The sequence below is a fragment of the Cryptomeria japonica genome, chromosome 2 (assembly GCF_030272615.1).
Source record: "Cryptomeria japonica chromosome 2, Sugi_1.0, whole genome shotgun sequence".
NCBI lineage: Eukaryota > Viridiplantae > Streptophyta > Pinopsida > Cupressales > Cupressaceae > Cryptomeria > Cryptomeria japonica.
Genome location: NC_081406.1, coordinates 541,443,237 through 541,466,111, shown reverse-complemented (window position 1 = coordinate 541,466,111; position 22,875 = coordinate 541,443,237). Strand labels below are relative to the sequence as shown.

General features: G+C 37.0%; 1 protein-coding gene across 2 annotated transcripts in view; it reads left to right on the top strand.

Annotated features, from left to right (window-relative positions):
• LOC131066778 (uncharacterized) overlaps window positions 1-22,875 on the top strand; it is a 99,295-nt gene that overhangs the window by 26,952 nt on the left and 49,468 nt on the right. For both annotated transcript variants that reach the window (XM_058001616.2, XM_058001617.2), the window contains exons 2-6: window positions 2,750-3,013; window positions 3,629-3,753; window positions 3,919-4,135; window positions 4,464-4,589; window positions 4,694-4,950. In XM_058001616.2, the coding sequence (XP_057857599.2) occupies window positions 2,750-3,013; window positions 3,629-3,753; window positions 3,919-4,135; window positions 4,464-4,589; window positions 4,694-4,950 (989 nt within the window). The remainder of the gene's footprint in view (window positions 1-2,749; window positions 3,014-3,628; window positions 3,754-3,918; window positions 4,136-4,463; window positions 4,590-4,693; window positions 4,951-22,875) is intronic.

Here is a 22,875-nt window from a genome sequence, read left to right as displayed (position 1 = left end):
GGATGATGATTATCCTTCAATGTTTGACTTTGATATCAATCGCCATCTTATGGAGATATTCTCGGCACTCTTTATTCAATACTGATTTAGGAGATCATTGCAGAGGTCTTCACTTCAATTAACCCACTTCCGCATGACTTCTCCATCTGAATTCAATTTTCTTTTATTGCTGGTGTTACTTGTATCGTTCTTCATTTCTCTATTGCGATCATAGATTATGTGAATGAATTTCAATATTTAATTAAACTTATTTAATCGTCTACTGACCCTTATTGATCTGAGGTCTTGAATGGGGACATACCATCACCATATTTAAAACAAATGTTCAAAGATGTGATAGCTGTTGGTTCGTCATTTGTTCCACTTGGAGAACATAAGCTACACACCACCCTCCTTGACAAAGAATATTCCAAGGTGAGTGTGTTGATGGAAGATATAAGACAAACTTGGGTAAGGGATGGATGCTCTATCATCATGGATGGGTAGATTGATATGAAACATCAACCACTCATAAATCTTATTGTCACAAGTTCAACTAACTCTTATTTTCTTAGAGCTATTGATTGTTCAGGGAAAAAGGTGTGATAGAAGAGGTTGGAGCCTCTGATGTTGTACAAGTAATGATTAATTTAGCTCGTGTGTGTAAGCTAGCTGGCTTGATGGTGAAGGGTGCTTATAAGCACATTTTGTGGACCCCATGTTGTGTTCATGCATTGAAGAATACCTTGAAGGACATCAAGAGATAGATTGGGTGAAGATAGTGGTGTCAAAGGCTAGAGATGTGTAGATTTTCATTTGCAACCATCACACTTCACTTTCTTTGTTCAGGACATTTTTGAGGAAGGAATTCCTCAAGCTCATGGACCCTAGATATGCTAGCTACTTCATTTTGTTAGAGAGGATGCTTGAGGTTAGGAGGCTTTACAATTAATGGTAGTCAATGCAGAGTGGGGTAGATGGCAAGAGGCAAGCACATGGAAGAAAGAAATGTGAAACAAAAAATCCTTGATGATGACACGTTGTCCACAGTAAGGTAAGAAAATTGCTGATTTTATTATTTAATTTTTAAAATGTAAATTTAATAATTTATTAATGTTTCTAACTTGTAAAATATTTCCATTCTTTTTGAAGATTTTAATATTTGTAACTTGGTGGCACTTGCAGATATGTTTGCTCCTTCATTGAGCCTATTGTGCAAGTATTTGGATATACTGATATTGACTCTCCTAGCTCTGCAAAGATTTATGAGACCTTTGATAGCTTGCTTGGGCAAATCAAGCAAGCAATTCATAGTAGGGACCCTACTTTGGGATTTTATGAGGAGCATCTTAAGCCCATTGTGACACAATGGTGGAACACTATGAACGCTTGCTTCATATGGCAATCTATGCTTTAAATCCAAAATGGTATGTAGCTAATCCTGGGAGATTGTCTCTATCTCATGATGAAGAGGTGAACAAATGACTCATGAGGACTCTTCAAAAAATGTATAGTGAAGAGGAATCTGCTTTACTTCACACACAATGGCTTGCATTTATCAATCTTCATGGTCCAACTTTAACAAACGAGAGACAAGGTTAGATAGAGCTACATTAGCTCAAAAGGACCCTATTGGATGGTGGACAGGGCATGGAAAGGATGCACTGGAGTTGAGGTTACTTGCCATTCGTCTTCTTTCACAGGTTGCTTGTTCCCCTATTGCAGAGAGGAATTGGTTTACATATAGCTTCATCCAATCGGTCAAGAGGAACAACCTTACTTCTAGATGATTAGAGAAGTTGGTGGTGGTGCATAGTGCTTTGCAATTACAGGATCAATAGACTCATGAGTATCATTAGATACCAGCCTTACGTTGGGATGTTGATCCTGAAGATGCTATATAGATTGATGAGGAGGAGACACAAGAGGGATTGCTTGGGGTTCCATTGGCGAGCTCTGATTTTGATACAAATCTACCAGTTGCATTTGTTGATTTAGATTAGGGACGGCCATATATTTTCTCTGTTTTTTTCATTTTATAGTTGAAACATGCAGCCTTTGGGCATTTTGTTATAATTCATATATAATATCTATTCACATTGACAATGGAAGCATTTAAATTTTGTTTATTTGTTTTCCAATTCTCATGTGAAATCTCAAAAAGTCTAATGTTATGTATTAAGCATCTATAATGTCTATGATGAATGCTTTATAAATGTTATGATATGAATATTTGAAATTTCTCGACATTTTTAAAAATTTCCCTATTTTTTAATAGCTGTCCCTTGCTGTCCCCTAAAAAATGGCCCAAAAGTACCCCCATACCAGAAACACGTCATACCATCCCCTGTTGTCCCCATCCCCAAAACTAGGGTGAGCATAGGTTTTAACTTTTAGCTAGTTGAGAGAATTTGAATATTACTTGAATGCGATTTGAAAAGGTTTGTGTCAAAATAAAACAAGAATTTTTTTGATCATAGGTGCTTATTTTTCTGTATTATTTAGGATTTTAGTTTTATGTTTATTTGTCTTATTATGTTCTGACTGTGGATGCTATTTTTTTATTACTTTTAATGTTACCTGTTCTACTCAGCTGCACTAGACCATTGTTATTGTCAAATTTCTGGATAATGTTAAATTATTAAAAACTATGTACTATTTTGGTAGTGAAAATCTTAGGCAAGACTTTGAATGCGATGCCTTAAATTACGGATTTTTAGTTTTTATGACCACTAAATTTTTCATTTTTTATGTTGATTGGTGATTTCAGCTGCAGGAAATTCCAGAACTAGTTAAAAGAATGGCTACATTGATGTGTGTAACAGATGAGTATGATCGAGAGGCTTGTGAAAATGTTACTGGTGAAGGTGAGCAAGAGTCAATAGATGAGGCTAAGGAAAATCCTCAGGACATAATAGATAGAGAACTGTGCAAAGCTAAACAAGAAGACAGAGATGTTCTATGGTTGGAGCTGGAGGAACTTCAGATTGATGATGAAATGCTATATTCCTTAGATTTAGCTTCCAAGTTACCGGTATGGTATGGTTTCTATGAATTTCCAAATTTCGAAGAAAGATGTTTATGTTTCATTCTTTTTTACATTGTCTATATTGCTTTAGTGGGTGTCAAAATACAACCTCAAAAAATTATTTTTTGTTTGTCACAATGTCGTTATTTTGGTTATTTTCAAATTACTTCTCTCTTGCCTGTTTAGTGGAAAATGGACATGAGAATTGTGGGATAGCTGCATGGCAGGAGTTCTGTCTATAACTTTTGATCCATCAGTATAGGAAATTATTGTTTTTCTTAATATGATCAAATTGTTTTAATGTTTATTCATTTTGTAATTATTCTCTAGTTCAGTTCACAATATTGTATTTAGTTGGCTCATAGAGTTGATTATAAGAAGAGAGAATAGATATGTGATATGTATTTTAATCTTGACCATGCCTTTTGATAGTTACGTTATTAAAAATAAAATGTTTATGTTTCCCTATTTTAGTTCTAATCTGGTAGTAGACATTGTAGTGCAGATAGGAAACTAGATGCATAATTACTTAACTTTTCCGACTAGTACTTTTTGTTGCCAAATGTCTCACTGTGTGGTGTGATTACTGTTACTTAATACCAATCTTAACTTGTCTTGTAGAATCTTGTTGGTCTTGATCTTTGGGGTAACAAACTGGAAACCATTGAAGCAGTTATACAAACAGTTAGTGGATTCAATCAACTACGAGCTCTTTGGTTAAATGAAAATCCCGTCTCAAAACTTTGGTAAGTGGCTTGCAAACATTTTGTGTGTCATATAGTTTCTGCCCAGGTTTTTGTTTGGTAGAATTCATAGTTTCTTTCTCCTTCAATTTGATTGAGGTTTAGATTGAAAAAAACTAATATTTTGGTGGATGGTTGACTGTGGTTTATTGATTGCAAAATTTGCAGTGGTACTGCTCTAAGAAATATTTTATTGGAACTTTTACCTCAGTTGGAGATCTATAATTCTCAGTTCACTCCCAGTTACGGTCAATGGGCGCTTGGATTCTGTGCTGGTATATATGGAGCAGAGAAGCCTGTTGCTACAGAACAAAGAGCATGCCCTTTGAAGGATGTGACGGAACTTGATTTGTCAAACCGATCTATCCATAATCTTTCAAATAAGGTGAAGGTGGTGTTGTGCACAACATCCATTTCTTGACTTTATGCTAAACCTTCCTCAACCAAACAAAAGTCTGGAATTTTAATGTCTCTATATATTCTTAAGGGTTGCTAGCAGGACAGTCTGCTTGAGATTGTCCTTTTAAGATTAATTTATAACTATCTTCTTGAACTTTCTTTGAAGATCTCAAAATGCTCTTAAAAAACTGTCTGGGATTGTATCCACTCTTCATCAGTTTATGCTGTGAGTAAATATTATAGATTGGATTTCAGCTGTAGTATTAAAACGTTGAGTTCAGAATAAATAAGTTATTGAAATTATTTATTAGCAGGTGTTCAATCCTTTGGAGTTGCCGCTTCTTACATCTTTAAATCTTCGAGGGAATCTATTGGATCAGAATTCAGCTGAGAATCTGTTGGAGTTGCTACACGGTTTTGTAAATTTGCAGTCACTAGAGGTACAATTCCTTTTGTCCTAGTGGACCTGTTTGGTAAATAATTTATTAGCTGCCCTGTGAAACTGTTTTGAGTTCTATTTTCATGCACAAGTTTTTTGTTTCAGGTTGATATTCCTGGGCCCCTTGGAAGCAGTGCTATAAAGATTGCAGAGGCCCTTCCCAATTTGTCCAACATAAATGGTGTTAGTGTATCCAAGATTTTGGAAGAAGAAAAGGCTGTTATTGATGGCAATCTTGAACCTCGCCTTCCTGAATGGTCAAATGGTGAGCCACTCATTGATCGCATTCTGCGAGCGATGTGGATATACGTGATGACATACAGACTTGCTGATGAAGAAAAGCTGGATGAAACTCCTGTCTGGTACAACTTTACTGTTTCCTTCAATTTTTGTTAATGTTCATTCCATTTGTTCTGTGTTCATGTTTTGATCTCGTAATGATTGGATGCCATGAGTATGCGTAATTACCAATCTAATATGGTTCTTCTTTCCTCCCTACGTAAAATGCTTTTAATTTTGGTTCTATTTAAATTTCCCATCCTAAAATATTTAGCCAAAATAAAAACAGTACAGGTGATGGTTAACTTAACCAACATAAAAAACTACAATTTTAAAGAACAAAAAAATAGTTATCTGAGGTTTTGTGTTGTAGAGGTAAAGTGGTGCATTTGTAAATGCGACTCAAGTTCAAATCCCCACATTGCTATAAGGGGACCTACAACTTGGCAGATATGCATGTTTAATAAAATGTCCAGATGTAGGGCCTGTTCATCTCTAGGATTGGTCTGGGTCATGGTAATGTTCCCAAGTTGCTTTGAGAAAAAAATATTGTAGAAATAAATAAGCAAATAAGAATGCTCTTCATTCATAAGAAAATCACTAAATTCCTTTGAATTTAATGGAGGCTCTTTTTCCTGCCCCTCAAACCTGCAAAAAAAGAGCATTTGCAGTTTCATTCATTTCTCTTTAGATAATTTCTTTTGTTTTTGAAATTTTGTCCATCTCAGACACTTAATATTAATTATAATTTTTTACTTAGGGGTATGGGCTGCCCTAAAAAACCAAATTCCTGCCAAATTTCTGGCTGAAATGCTAAAGCAGATTGGAAATGTTCCTATTTAGGATGATTGGCTGCAATGTTTCCTTCTATTTCAGGCCTTCAGGGACATTTCTTTTCTCAAATGTTCTCTGGATGGGGAATAAGGGGTACAGGAGTTTAATTGTTATTAGTTTTCTATTATAATATTAATAGGTATCCATTGATTTAGATGCTTGCTGAAACGTTGATTCATTTGGTAGAGGTATTAAAGAATAGTTACTAGGAAATAAATCCAGATAATCACAAGTTTATGTAAACAAGCTAAAAAAAAGATTGTTCCCCAAAGTGATGAAAAGTGGTCAATGGGATCACCAAAAATGTTATGTGACATGGACATTAAGGAGGTCATTGGTGGAAAGGGCCTTAATTGTCTTAGCTTATGATGAGTTGTGATGGCAAGATGTCATGTCTCATGAGTTTGATTCATGATCAGTATAGACCACTCGTGTCCACACACTTTCTTTCCTAATGATATGTTGGAAGGGTATTAATCAGTAACTGTAGTCTTGGAACCTCCCAGCCCTTTACCCCCCTCCTTTGAACCATTAAAAATCCTGAAATTATGTATTGATACACCTACAAAAGCTTTTCTGCTTGTTTTCTTTGACATTTTTATTGATGCTCTGTTTTTAGTCTTCAGACTTCCTTCCCTGTACTTGCAGCACATATAGTATAGAATATCAAAATATGTGTGTATGGGTTAGCTTGCAATACAGTCCTAGTGAAGTGTTAAGGGGCGGACTCAGGTTTCTATTATTGAATCAATAGGAAATCTAATGATTTGGATGCTTTTTGAAAAATTGATTCATTTTCTAGAGGTGTCAAGAAAAGAATTGTTGTTAGGAAATATACAGAGTCAATCATAATTTTAATTAAACTAACTAGAAAAGAGATTGGATCCCAAGTGATGAAAAGTGGTCAATGGAATATCTAACAATATATCAATATGTAGTGTTTCATCTATGTAGGTTGTTAAGGAGGTTGTTGGTGGGAATGTTTCATAACTGTTCTAATTCATGTTATTTTGTAATGGTAGAAGATCATGTCTCATGTGGTTGATTCATGATAAGTAAAGACCGCTTTTTCCATACATTATCTTTCTTTTGATGTGTTGTGTGGTTGTTCATCAATAATTGTAGTTTCCATGACTGCCCCACCCCTCGAAATTATAGTCACCCCATAATCATTGATAATTGGAGAGTGGTGGTTTTCTATGGATGATATCTTAGGTTGCTTACTTCTAATGATGGATTTTCTATTACATCTATAGCTAGTCTTAGGTTAGTATTAAATAAATATAAGTTAGTTTATAGTAAAAATATAAGTTAGAAGGTGCTGGTAAATGGATTTAACTTATCAAATCTTAACAGTTATTTTGGTAGAAAACTCTCTTCAAGATGCCGAGGCTGCCTTTATTGCATATCAGAAATCATGTACCACAAAGAAAATGCTACGCATATCAAAATTAATATTTAGGAATAAAAATGCAAATTTTGGAGAAGTATGGCATATGTCTATTCCTCAAGTAGGAGACAGTTTAAAGATGATATACAAAGGTAAGTTTTTAATAAAAATGTGCGAGCTTATCAAATAGAAGGACAGAGTTTGATAATTCACATAAATATGAAAATAATGTAGAGATTGATGAAATGAGATTTCCACAATCCATAGATTATCTGTATGCAAGCTTCTGGAAATGATTGTGTGCGAGTTTTTTGATCAACGTTTCGGATCACACTCCGTGATCCATCATTAGGATGAATGAGAGCACAAGAAGCAAGAAAATCATTTCATCCTGATGATGGATCACAGAGTGTGATCCGAAACGTTGATCAAAAAACTCGCACACAATCATTTCCAGAAGCTTGCATACAGATAATGTAGAGATTTTAATGGAATAACTCATATCAGATTTTCTACAATGCAAAGGGGAATTTTGGAAAAACAATTTCATCTAACATAATAAAAGATACAACCACAGTTATATCTAACATAAGAAAAGATATGATAATAATGCCACGAGATTCAGAATTCAGGTACGATGTTGTTATTATTTCCCAAAAAAACTTGAAGATTCAAAGTTTTACTTGAAATACAACTCTGTAGATGGTTTGTTATAATTTCCAACACACAATCACAAAAAATGTGTATATGTAGCCTTGCTTCATAACCAATGAGCAGTTATGAGAAATATAAATTAATAAATATAATTTTAATAATATCCATGAAACTCAAGTCCTTTGAGATATTAAAGTCTAAACGCTATAACAAAGAGAAATATTTAATCACTACATGTGGGCTTAAACTTGATAGCTTGGCAATAGTCACGTTCATGTTGCCGAGTCTTTGTTGCTGTCTCCTACAACAATGTAATGTCCCCTTCTCATTGATGCACTTCCAGTGGTCCATTGGCCTATTCCTGAGACCCGTAGGTTGTGGAATGCAGAATTAGGGTTTCAAAAATTGATGAGGCAAGAACTTACTATTTTTAGTAAGCTAGGGGTTGGCTGTTTTGGTGATACTGTCCTACTGAGCTTTCCATGCTCTGTCACTGGGTGCAAAGATCATGCTTTTCAGAGCAGTAGTTCATGGCTTACTATTTTTAGTAAGTGGCAGTATGGAGTGTTTCTATTTTTGGCATTGGACAAGGTCCTGATCCTACAACAGTTCAGTGGTCTTCGTTGCTCAGCTTCATCCTGGTTTTTGTTAATAATCAGTAGTGGAGTCATAAGTGATTTAATTAAATATTATTTCCTTATCCTAAGGTTTATTATTTAATTAATTTTATCAGTTTTACTACTGATTAATGACTTTGGAAATGGTGCATAACATGATGTCTCCTAAGTGTTAGGCGAATTGTTTATGTCTGGAAGGGGGACGCCAATATTAAAAAGGGAGATGTTATTTTATTCAACAAAGTATTTGCTAAGAAATAAATCGTGGTCCTTGCTGGCTAGGCGTGATTTTGACTTGAAGTATGGCACCATCTTTGGGTCCACTTTGATAAATGAAATGCAAATGGGAAAGATGAATTTGGGCGTATTTGTGAGCATTTGCATTTGAATTTGGTGGAGCAAGAAGTTATAAATAAGAGCCTTGGGCTCTCATTTTGGTATCTTATGAAATTGCATTGTTATGTTGCCGGTTTGGCGATTGAAAATTTGAGCTTCGAAGTGTGGCTTCCTAGCTAAGTCTCAGTTTCGTACTTGGAAGATAGTACCTAGCTGTGTCCTTGTATTTCCAGTGCTGTTGGTGAGTGAGTTTTGCAGATTGTGGAGTGTTTTGTGTGAGATTGGAGTGTTTCTGGTTGCTGGTCGTGGAGTTGCTGAAACCATATTTTGCTCATACCTCTTGGCCAGGCGATTCTATTATTCTGGGTACCGGCTAATTCATCTTTCCTGCTACTGGCGATTCATCCTGTAAGCTTTTAGCACCTTGCATTGAGTATGGAATTTAATATTGCAAATCGAAATTCTTTGGTTAGGCGTGGGGTTTAGGAGGTGCATTGGGATGTGTGCCAAATAAATGAGGGTGTTTTGATATCTCACCTTGGGTTTGTTTTCATCGTTGCTGGTATAGTGTTGGTTTAGAACTATTTTGGGGTGAATTGGGTGAGTATTGAGAGAGATATGAGTGTTTTAGTGGGTTCATAGGCTGCTGGTTATGCATTTCCAGCCTGCAGTTTTGATGTTAGTAGAGTTTCATGTTTATTATCTTTGATGTTCAACATTACTCTTCTACTCTCACTCTCTCTGTTATTGTAAGGTTAAGTAGTAGTACTACTAACCCATTTTGGCTTGTAAACTCTCATCCCGCTGAAAATAGTGGAAGAGGCTGGTTTGCCGCCTACATCAGTTAATTGTAATTCAGTCCTCCTGTTGCATAAGTGGTCGAGTGATGATTGGTTGTAATGGTCCTCCCGCTGCATAAGCGGTCGAGTTGAGTTTTTGTAATTCAGTCCTCACGTTGAAATATTGTGGTTGAGTGATTTGCGTCTGCTGTATGTTTCTCTTGGTTGGTTCACCGCCAAGTTTCTTGCTTTCCCGTTGGATAAGTTGAAGGGGTTGGCTTGCTGCCCAATATTGTATTTACTTTATCATTTCAGCAGATTTGTGATCTAACGATCCCCTCTTCACCGTATGCTCTCACCTTCCCACATTGGGCACTTGGTGATCAGAAAGTGGAAGGACTGCTTTTTCAACAAGCTTTGAGTTTATGCTTTCTAACCTTAACGGGTTCTATGTTGGTTGATGATTCTGATTGGTCTTAAAAACAAAAAAAATTACCTAGGATATTACAGTGGTATCAGAGCTGGTTTTCCTGCCAGCTTGTGAGTTTCAGAGGATTCAAAATTCTCCATGAGTGACAAAGACGTCCGATACTACAACCGAGAACATAAGAGACAACAATTTCAGATTCCGGTAGTGCTGGAAGAGGATACATTTTCAGAAGTACTAAGAAACAAAGGGAAGGATTTGGATTCTGCAGATTTAGTTGATTCAATGGCAGACAAGGCTACAGAACAGAATGAGGCACCTGATAAGAAGGCTGAGAGACAATTCAATGCCATGATGGACATGATGTCTCTACTGCTGGCCAAACTTAACCAGAACGTTGTTGGGACCCCAAACCAATCCAACAATGGACCGGAAGCCAACACTTCTAATGCTCCTGTAGGCAATGGAAATGGGAGTAACAACGGGAGCAACAGTGGAGGTTCAGCCCCAAGACCTCTACAACCTGTATTCTTGCCAAGAGAAGTACAACAAGCTGAAATGGAGATACCTACAGCTGATGAAATAAGGAACAACTACATGGAGTATGCTTCTCTCCCTGGTGAGATCCGAGATATCCTCACCTTGGATCAATTTATGAATCAAAAAATGAAGAGAGGAAGGAGGAATGACAATAGATTTGCTGCCCCCAGAGATTATTAGTAAGCTCTTGGAAGAGTGACTTTAGCACCCTTTGATGGAAGCACTAAGAGCACAGCTAGAGCATGGGTGCAAAAGTTGGACAATTACTTGTCCTTGAGGCCTATGCCGGAAGAAGATGCCATCAAGTTTGCTACCTTGCACTTGGATGGAGTGGCCCACGAATGGTGGTACCATGGGTTGGTCACCCTCGGTCATAACTCGATCACCACCTATGCTGATTTCACCAACAAGTTGATTGAGAGATTTGACACCAAGGATCCAGAGGTGAAATTTAGAGAACTTGCTCAACTCAAACAACAAGGTTCGTTGGACACTTACGTAACTGAATTCCAAAATTTATCAGTTATGGTAAGTAGCATCTCTGAGAAGCGGTTAGTTGTCCTTTTCATTGAAGGACTTGAGGAACCTTTGAGAGGTTGGGTTAAAGCATTTGATCCGCCCACCTTGGCAGAAGCTATTAAGAAATCTCGAAGCATGGAGTTGGCTGCACCAAGGAACAAAATTCAGTCCAAGCCTTTTCCTTTCAGAAAGGATAAGAAGAAATTCACAAATCAAACCAAGAGGTTCCCTTTGCGAATGGATGATGAGCTCTGTCAAGAGCTTCGAAGGAAGAATCTTTGTTATTCTTGCAAAGAACCTTGGGCCCTAGGACATAAGTGTCATGGAAAGGGCAATTTGCATCAGATGGAGTGCTATTCTGCGAATGGATCAGATTCTGAAATTTCAGAATAACAAACTGAAGTTGAGGACAACGAGTATGAAGAGGCTCCTAAAGGGCCTGAAATTGGGTCAGAAGACAGAGGAGTGGTTGTTCAACTCTCGAGCATTCACAAGAATGAGTCCTTTAGAGTTCGGGGTGTGATTGGAGAGAATCGTGTCATTGCTCTCATTGACACAAGAGTGACTCACAGTTTCATTGATGAAAGGATTGTTGCTAAGAGGGGACTAGTGGCAGAGGAAGTTGAGGGCTTCAAAGTCATGGTAGCGGATGGCTCCACTATATCCTGCAACCGGACGATTTCCAACATGTCTCTGAAGTTGGGGAATCATGAAATCAAAGATGATTTCTTTGTGGTTAGCATTGGTGGGATTGATGATGCAGTCCTAGGGATTCAATGGCTAAGATCTCTTGGTGAGATTACATTAAATTTGCAAACCATGGAGCTGAAATTCATGTTTGAGGGGAAGAAGTTAGTATTGAGAGGAATGTCGCATGGTGGACTTAGAGTTGTATCTTTGAAAAGGATGGAGAGGCTGATCCGCCATAACCAGGTGGAGTGGGCAGTAGAGTGTTTGATAATGCCTTCAAATCCATTGGTAGATAAGGGCAGCTATTCCACAAACATTCAAGCAATGATCACGGATAGAAGTAAGGTCATGGTCATGTCCTCAGAACCACTAAAAGAGAATCAGAACTATCCTGAAGATGTTCCAGCCTTGATAACCAAGAGAAGTAAGGTGTTTGAGAACCCACCTCCTGGCAGACCCCCTGAAAGAGGTGCAAAACACATCATTGAGCTTGAAGAAGGAGCTAAGCCAATTATGACTACTCCTTATCGATATCCTAAGAAGCAGAAGGATGGGATTGAGAAAGCAATCCAGGAATTGCTTGACATGGGTTACATACGGCCAAGCAAAAGCCCCTTTGCTTCGGTTGTTGTTTTGGTGAGAAAGAAGGATGGGACCATGCGCATGTGTGTGGATTGCAGGGCCCTGAATCAGAAAACTATCAAGAATCGGTATCTTATCCCGAGAATTGATGAGCTCATTGACGAGCTACATGGTGTAGTGTTCTTCTCGAAGATTGACCTTAGGTCAGGGTATCATTAGATTAGGATGAGAGCTTTAGATGTGGAGAAGACCGCTTTCAGATGCCACTTTGGACATTTTGAGTTCCTAGTCATGCCCTTTTGCTTGACGAATGCACCTGCCACATTTCAGTCATGTATGAACATAATCTTCCAGAAACAGCTGAGGAAGTTCGTACTTATATTCTTTGATGACATACTCATATTCAACAAATCTTGGAAGGAGCACTTTCAACACTTGGATGAAGTGCTAAGCATACTGGAATCCGAATCCTTGTTTGCCAAGGAGTCCAAATGTGAGTTTGGAATGGAAGACTGCTCTACCTTGGTCACATTATCAGTGCAGGTGGTGTGAAGGTAGACCCTGAGAAGATTAGAGCCATCATTGATCGAGGTTTGTGAAGGGATACTCTCAGTTGGCTGCCCCCCTCACAGATCTTACAAGGAAAGGACCTTTTGAATGGTTTGAAAAGGCACAGACAATTTTTGATCAGTTTAAGGGGATCATGAGTTCCTGCCCCGTTTTGGCTTTACCTGATTTCACCAAACCTTTCAAACTGCAGTGTGATGCATCTGGAGAAGGTGTTGGTGCAGTCCTCATGCAGGATAAGCATCCTATAGTCTTCGAGAGTAGGAAGTTGAGAGGACCTGAAAGGCTGTATTCGATATATGACAAGGAAATGCTTGCCATAATGCATGCCCTTGCAAAATTCAGGCAGTACTTGGTGGGGAGTAAATTCATTGTTAAGACTGATCATAATAGTCTTAAACACTTCATGCATCAGAAGGATTTGAATGAAAGACAACAGAAGTGGGTGAGTAAGCTATAGGCTTACGATTTCGATATTGAGTATGTTAAGGGAAAGAACAATGTTGTGGCTGATGCCTTGTCCAAAAGGTCCCATTTGAGCTCATTATGCGAGCTTATTGCTGATTGGAGGGAGTTGTTTCTTGCTGATTATGCCAAAAATCAGTTTGCAACCAGCATTATAGAAGGTACTTTTCATGATGAAAGGTACAAATTGGTTGAGGGGTTGATACTATACAAAGGAAGGATCTTCATTGTGGCTGAATCTAATAAGCTAAAGGAGAAGATTTTGAAGACTTTCCATGATATTCCCCTTGCTGGTCACCAAGGTTACTTCAAAACATAGAGGCAGATCCGAGAGAGATTTTCTTGGAAGAGACTTAAAAATAACGTCTTGAAGTACATCAAGGAGTGTCACACATGTCAGAGAAACAAAGATGAGCACACTTTGTCAGCTGGTTTGTTACAATTGCTTATTCTCGGTAAAAAATGGGAAAGTATTTCCATGGACTTCATCATTGGGTTGCCACGGGCTCAAGGGAAGGACAATATCTATGTGGTGGTGGATAGACTAACAAAGTTTGCTCATTTTTTTGCCATCACTAGCTCTTTTACAGCAGCTCAGGTTGCTGAAGTGTTCTTTTGGGAGGTGTTCAGATTACATGGGTTACCGAAGAACATTGTGAGTGATAGAGACAACAAGTTCCTAAGTGCTTTTTGTCAGGAGATTTTCATATTATGTGGTACTGTGCTCACTCCAAGCACAAGTTATCACCCACAAACTGATGGGTAGACCGAGATAGTGAATAAGTGGTTGGAAGGATATCTTAGAAACTATGTCTTGGAGTAGTAGAATGCATGGGTGAGATGGCTTCACCTGGGAGAGTATTGCTACAATTCCTCCTATCACATGTCCATCCGAAGGTCGCCATTCATGGCACTATATGGTTATGAAGCTCCTAGCTTCGCTGACTTAGTATTTGGTGATAGCAAAACCCCTCAGGTGAAGGATATGATGCAATAGAGTCAGGATATTTTAAGGATTCTGAGAGACAATCTCCAACAAGCACAGAATCAACAGAAGTTGTACGTTGATCAGCAGAGAATAGAGGGCACCTTTGAGGTGGGCGACATGGTTTACTTGAGGCTCCAACCCTACCTACAGTCTACTCTCAAGAAGAGTGGGGTTGAGAAATTGAAGCCACGATTCTATGGGCCTTTCAAAGTCAGCAAGAAAATTGGAGAAGTGGCATATGAGCTGGAATTACCGTCAAGCAGCAGGATTCATAATGTATTTCATGTGTCACGCCTCAAGAAGGCTCTGGGACACAACGTTGTTGCTTTAGCTGAGTTACCCCTGCTTGATGAGGAGGGAGAGCTAGTTTTGGTTCCTGAAGCTATCCTTGATTTCAGGGAATGTTCTTTGAGGAGAAGGGTTATCAAGGAATACTTGATCAAATGGAAAAATTTACTAGTAGAGGATGCTACATGGGAAAATGAGGAGATTTTACTACATCCAACCTTACAGTTGCTTGAGGACAAGCAATTTTGGGGAGGGCAGACTGTAATGACCCCTTCTCATTGATGCACTTCCAGTGGTCCATTGGCTTATTCCTGAGACTCGTAGGCTATGTGGAATGCAGAATTAGGGTTTCAAACATTGATGAGGCGAGAACTTACTATTTTTAATTTTTTAGTAAGTCAGGGGTTGGCTGTTTTGGTGATACTGTCCTAGTGAGCTTTCTATGCTTTGTCACTGGGTGCGAAAATCATGCTTTTCGGAGCAGCAGTTCATGGCTTACTATTTTTAGTAAGTGGCGTGTTTCTATTTTTGGCAGTGGACAGGGTCCTGATCCTGCAACAGTTCAGTGGTCTTCGTTGCTCAGCTTCATCTTGGTTTTTGTTAATAATCAGTATTGAAGTCATAAGTGATTTAATTAAATATTATTTCCTTATCCTAAGGTTTGATATTTAATTAATTTTATTAGTTTTACTACTGATTAATGACTTTGGAAATGGTGCATAACATGATGTCTCCTAAGTGCTAGGCAAATTGTTTGTCTGGAAGGGGGATGCCAATATTAAAAAGGCAGATGCTATTTTATTCAACAAAGTATTTGCTAAGACATAAATTGTGGTCCTTGTTGGCTAGGCATGATTTTGACTTGAAGTATGGCGCCATCTTTGGGTCCACTTTGATAAATGAAATGCAAATGAGAAAGATGAATTTGGGTGTAATTGTGAGCATTTGCATTTGAATTTGGTGGAGCAAGAAGTTATAAATAAGAGCCTTGGGCTCTCATTTTAGTATCTTGGGAAATTGCATCGTTATGTTGCCGGTCTGGCAATTGAAAATCTAAGCTTCAAAGTGTGGCTTCCTAGCTAAGTCTCAGTTTCGTACTTGGAAGATATTACCTAGTTGTGTCCTTGTATTTCCAGTGCCGTTGGTGAGTGAGTTTTGCAGATTGTGGAGTGTTTTGTGTGGGATTGGAGTGTTTCTGGTTGCTGGTCGTGGAGTTGCTGAAACCATATTTTGCTCATACCTCTTGGCCAGGCGATTCTATCATTTTGGGTACCGGCTCATTCATCTTTCCTGCTACTGGCGATTCATCCTGTAAGCTTTTAGCACCTTGCATTGAGTATGGAATTTAATATTGCAAATTGCAATTCTTTGGTTAGGCATGGGGTTTAGGAGGTGCATTGGGATGTGTTCCAAATAAATGAGGGTGTTTTGATAGCTCACCTTGGGTTTGTTTTCATCGTTGCTGGTATAGTGTTGGTTTAGAACTGTTTTGGGGTGAATTGGGTGAGTATTGAGAGAGATATGAGTGTTTTAGTGGGTTCATAGGCTGCTGGTTATGCATTTCCAGCCTGCAGTTTTGATGTTAGTAGAGTTTCATGTTTATTATCTTTGATGTTCAACATTACTCTTCTACTCTCATTCTCTCTGTTATTGTAAGTTTAAGTAGTAGTACTACTAACCCATTCTGGCTTGTAAACTCTCATCCCGCTGAAAATAGTGGAAGAGGCTGGCTTGTCGCCTACGTCAGTTAATTGTAATTCAGTCCTCCCAATGCATAAGTGGTTGAGTGATGATTGGTTGTAATGGTCCTCACGCTGCATAAGTGGTCAAGTGATGATTGGTTGTAATGGTCCTCCCACTGCATAAGCGGTCGAGTTGAGTTTTTGTAATTCAGTCCTCCTGCTGAAATATTGTGGTTGAGTGATTTGCGTCTGCTGTATGTTTCTCTTGGCTAGTTCACCGCCAAGTTTCTTGCTTTCTCGCTGGATAAGCGGAAGGGGCTGGCTTTCCGCCCAATATTGTATTTTCTTTATGATTTCAGCAGATTTGTGATCTAACGATCCCCTCTTCACCGTATGCTCTCACCTTCCGACATTGGGCACTTGGTGATCAAAAAGTGGAAGGGTTGCTTTGTCAGCAAGCTTTGAGTTTATGCTTTCTAACTTTAACGGGTTCTATGTTGGTTGATGATTCTGATTGGTCTTAAAAACAAAAAAAAATATCCGGGATATTACAACAATGTTGATGTCTTTAATGATAATAGTATCATGAACGGTCCTTTCCCTTTGTTGATAATCTTCAAAATCTGTCAACGTTTCATTGATTGCATCCATATCTGGGCCCCGAACATATTTGGTCGAAAGTATTAAGATATATAAACACTTGAAATTTGATGGGCTTTCTGTAATGTACCTAGGGATATAGTATTATAGTGTATTAGGTAGTAATAAATAATGTATTGGGGTGCATATGCTTCGTAAGTCATCCCACTATTTTATTAGAGTAGAATTATCTATCTCACATGTGGGTTAGTGGTAGTGGTAGGTAGTTGTGTAGTAAATAATAAAGGCAAGAGATTCATATGAAATATGTGAAGACTATTGTTTAAAATTTAAATCTCATATTGAGATATAGTATGGAGTGGCTTCCTTCTAATAAAAAGCATTCTATGGTGCTGCTCTACCTCAAGGGTTTGATTTTTATATTTTTATTCTAAATACAATGGATTATTTTTGTTATTGACTTGTGAGATCTCTTTTGTTACCATAGCATTTTAATTAGTTTCTATTGAGGTTCACAACATTTGGTATTAGAATTTTTTCTAGGGAAAAGTGGGGGGAATTTTGTTGCCGATTTCTTCTATTTAGGGCCCAATTAATTGTAGTGGTTTGTGTTTCTCACACAAGTCTTCATAAAAGATGATTCTGGATTCATTGGAAAGAAGGCTTTAAGAGATTTATGAAAAGTGATTACATTAAAGATTTGGATCAGCATCAAGGGAGATATGTGATTTGAAGTTGACCCATGTTTTTTATTTTTTAGAAATTTTTGATGCTTGAATGTTGGAAAAAAATTCAATCATAGTTGGAAAACTCGAATTTGGCAAAAACTTGGTAGACCCAAATTTTTGACTTGGCAAAAACTCGACAACTTAAAAAATTGCTTAGATTTCTTTAGAAACTTATTTTCAAAATTCAATGACAAGATGTATCCATTGAGTCCATAAATGAGTACAAAAGTGTTTTCTATAAATTTGATTGATTTGAATGCAAATTGAGTACAAAATTGCATCATCATGCAGAATCCTAATGGTTGATAGCTTGATACAATAGATAGCTGACAAAATGAAAATAGTAAATACAACATTTTACATCTTCCTCTTCCCTAATCTAGTGAAAACTAGGGGAGAGGTAAAGGTTCTATTCCTTGGATTCTGTGGTGGCTCCTTACTTGGCATAGAAGGCTATGGCTCGACCTCCATCTTGGTAGTAGATGGCAATGGCTCCTCCTCAACCTCATCATTGTCATCCAATCTTGCATCTCTTCCTGCATCCACATCCTCCAATGTTTGCCTCTCAAAATCAAGAATCTCATCTTTAGTAAACAATGGAGATTGCTCATCCGGCCCCATCCAATTGTTGTGAGGATTTATCTCATTCAAATCAATGGGATCCTCTAATTTGTCCTCTTCTCTTCTTGTGTGCAACCAAAGGTTGTATTGCACAAAGACAAGGTCATTGAGGTGTTCTTGAGCTAATTTGTTCCTCTTCTTTGTGTGGATGGTCTCAAACAAGCTACAAATGCGCTCATAGTTGGATGCACTACAAGGTTGGCATAAAATGCAGAGGGAAAATCTTTAGAGATTTGGGGTATTTGCACCCAAATTTTTCCACCAAGAATCTACAAAATAAAATATTGAAGAGTTGGAAAGCAAAGTCAAAACCAAAGAAGCAATAATTGGCATTGAGTCGTGATTAATCGCGAATAATCTTGGATCGCCAGGTTTGCCGATTTTTTCCCCATTTAAATCGCGAGAAGTCATTGGCTGATAGTCAACGATTTTGGCCGATTAATCGCGACTAAAATCCTTTAAAGTCGCATTTAAATTGCGTCTAAAAATCGCAAAAATCTGCCGGCGAAAAAACAGACATAAATCCTCATGCAACCTGCAAAAATAGGTGGATTTCGGGTAGGGTTAGGGTTCTAATAAACCGGTGCCGTGACCCTGAGATGTCACGTTCTTCCTTGCTAGGAATAAATTAGCTTTCCTCGCTTAGCCTTATTTTTGGTCTTTTAATAAAATTAAAACGTTTAATGCTTCCTTCCGGTCATTTATTTTTTGAAAATTTTTGAGCCATTATTATGTTAACTTCTACGAAATTGTAAATGACATTCTATATTCTTGAAAATTAAAAAAATTAAAACCTTAATCGTGTCTTATTATCCAAAATTTTAAATTTAAACTATGACATAGAATTGCTAGATTATAAACTTCTAATATTTATTGAAAAATTTAATAGCGACAATTCTTACATATATTTTTTAATATATATTTTAAAATAATTTCATTTATAAAATTATAAATTAATTTTAAAATTTTAAATTAATATATATTATATTAGTGTGTCGTTAATAATTATATAATTTAATAAAATTATAAATTAAAAAAGTATATATATATATATAATTTTAATTTTAATGTACATATTATTTAGTTTTTAACATATAATTAATATATTTTTATGATTTTTATATGGTTTTCAATTGGACTACATGCCCAATCCCTCAAAAGAATTTGATCGCACCCATCTACATGATTCCGATTTGGCAACATAGTTATATATCTAAGTTATGGAAATTATAATTTATTTATTTTTAATAGTTTTTATCTATTTCTAAATTTTTTTACATTTTTTTAAATATGATTTTTCCCCCATTTAAAAAAAATATCTTATATTTTGATTTGCCATTTATTTCCCAAACGATTTTTGCTCTATGATTTATGGTATAATAACTAACTTTTTATATTACATTGTTAATTCAAATTAACATATATTAATATTATATAATATATAATCTTTTAATTAATAATTATTATTTCTTATTATATTATTAATTTATTAAATTGTAATTCTTGTTTTTAGGTTGTACAAATATATATATTTATCATTTTTATATGTTTTTTGTACAAATGTACCAAACGCACCCAACTGAAGTGGCAACTTAGTTTTATTTGCGTATAATATCTCTATACTATGGAAATGCCCTTAAATACAAAAAAAAATAGCTTTTTATTGTTTTTCTTCAAAAATTTTACAATTTTTTGTAGATCCGATTTTTTGCCGATTATTTGCCTATTTTTTCCCGATTTAAAAAAAAAATCTTATACTTTTGGTTTGCTGATTAAAACCCCAAAGGATTAATACTTCCTTGACTCAAAACATATTTTATCAAATTATTAATATTTGTAAATTTGAAATTTGTAACTTGTAAGATGCATCTGAAATAAAGATTCCAAATTTTATAGCTGTTGTCCTTCCAGTCCTATAACTTGCCAATTCTTGGACAATGAGGTCTCTCACCTCAACTTGGGGTGTCATCCTCTGAATGTATGTCATGAGGCCCTCTATAACCTCTTCATTAGAACCTGAGAAGGCATTTGAATGGAAAAAATGGTGGTTGATGAAGTACCCTATTGCATGAATGGTTTGGTGGATTTGATTGTTCCACCTCCTATCAATGATCTCGCAAATGGGATTAAATTTGATGTTGTGCCTCTTGTAGTAATTTTTGATGGACTCTTTGACCCTATTTGTAAAGACCCCAAGTCTTCTTTTGCTCCGATTCTCAATGTTTGTCTAGACTATTGATTGTTTGTTTTCTGGTTTTTCTGAATTTTATAATTTTATGGGTTTCTTGCCATAAAAAGCAATGCATATAATAACATAAGAACTTCTGAAAATTAAAAAAAAACTAAATTGATAATATAGTAATATGGGCAGAAATCATTTATTGTTTCTTATTCATAATTTTTGAAACATCTACATTCACATGCATACCCGGTGGATGATCAGATTTCTTCTCAATATTCTCTTGGCAAAAGGCAACTTCAAAATGATTGATATCTTCTAGAATCAATGGAATTTCTTCGTACTTTTGATACTGGAGACTCCCCTATGTTGGCCGCCTCTCTTCCTGATTTTCTTTGAATTTTTGGTGGACTCCTTACTGGAAATCGTCCCCCACATACAACCTGCCACCTGCTGCAAATGAAGACCGAGAAACCCAGCAGTACAGCCTTTGTAATTGATGTTAATAATCTGCTCAATAGCTGCTCCAATTCGATTCAACACATGGATATATAACTCCCTCAATTAGCTTGTAAACCCTTGTATTGTTCTTCCAATTTGCTCAAATAGAACCTCTGTATGAAGCTCTCCTGAATTTCACTTCAATGGATATTTCACCACCTCAGAATGTCTGCAACAGTGAAGACTTCTCACTCTCCAATGGCTGATTGTAGACAAAAACCCTTGGCTTTTCCTCACAATTCATGAAAATGCCTGAATTTCACTTCAATGGATATTTCACCACCTTAGAATGTCTGCAACACTGAAGACTTCTCACTCTCCAATGGCTGATTGTAGACAAAAACCCTTGGCTTTTCCTCACAATTCATGAAAATGATAGAAAATGCTCAATAGAATGAAATCGATTTCCTTGAGGGAGTATTTATAATTCCTCCTTAGGGCTCGATTTCCCATAAAAGACATATTAATAACATTTAAAATGTTATTTCATTAAGACTTAGGGAAAACATTTAATATTACATTAAGTTTGGCATTCATAATTAATTCCTCAAATGGCCCCCTTTTCATGATGAATTGACCCTCAAGTTATAACATTAATTTAGAACTTATATTATCACCTTTTAATAAATAATTATCATCTAGGCCAATTAAACATTAATAACTTCTCGAATATTCATTATTTCCCAATTCCGTCTAAACCAGGGGGCAACCACTGCGTTCACTGTTCATCCGACTGCCTTACTAAAATAGTAAGGGTCCCTCTCCAACATCCCCCGACTTATTATAAATAGTAAGTATGAGAAATTAAGCCTTGTAGCCCACACAAATGCTAAAGCCAAAATTACCAAGCTTTGGAGGAGAATAATTACCCATTCCTTGACCAAGTCTCTACCTCAAAGGACTCTCTATCCAACCTTATTAGCTTACGAGGGTCAACTGATAGGCTAATCCTGCTACAAAACTGAGGACTAGCTAGAAGGGACATCACAGGCCGCCCTCCCTGAAATTGCTTGTCCCCAAGCAATCTCAACTTCGGATGCTGCAAGATATCCTCACTCTCCCAAGTGGCATCTTCTACCTGCAAATCCTTCCACTTAATCAGATATTCCCTGATGACCCGTCTCCGTAACTATTTCTCTCTGACATCTAAGTTGGCCTCACGTACTAAAATCGACTTCCCCTCATCATCCAGGGGTGGTAAAACTGTAGAAGGGACAACATGATATCCTAATGCCTTCTTGAGGCGTGACACATGGAAAACATTATGCACTTTGCTGTCAGCTGGTAAATCCAACTCATAAGCCACCTCACCCACTCGTCTGATAATCCTGAAGGGACCATAATAGCATGGCTTGAGTTTCTCTACACCACTCTTCCTAAGAGTGGACTGGCGATAGGGCTGTAGCATCAGATACATGATATCTCCTACCTCAAAGGATTGCTCAATCCTCTTCCGATCAACATACTGTTCCAAAAAATAGGAACAAAAGACGAGCATGAAGAAACATTGAAGCATGAAGAAGCTGCAAACACTGTCATAGAATGACTTGATGCTGAAAAAGAACCTCCAGAAATAGGAATGCAAGAGTGTCCATATGGTAAGTATTCCATCTCACCAAAATGCATGGGTAACCAGCCACTGCATCTTCTTAGTACATAGGAACAAGTACTGAATACATAGAACCATAGTTGAACTACTCGCGACTCGGCTCGACTCGCCAAGCCCTTGGGAAAAAAACTCGGCGAAAACTCGGGAAAAACTCGGAAAAACTCGGCGAAAAACTCGGCAACTTAAAAACACGCTTAAACTTAGTAAAAAACGCATTTTTTTTGCAATTTTTAATGAGAAGATGCATCCAAAGAGTCAATAAATGATAACACAAAAGAAACAAGCTGATTCTAGATATATTTAAATGCAAAGTGTCTACAAAATCGCATCCTCATGAGGAATGCTGATGGCTGGAAGCCTGAAGTAAAATAGTAAATTACTAAATAGTTTTTGTAAAACCAAAAGTAAATAC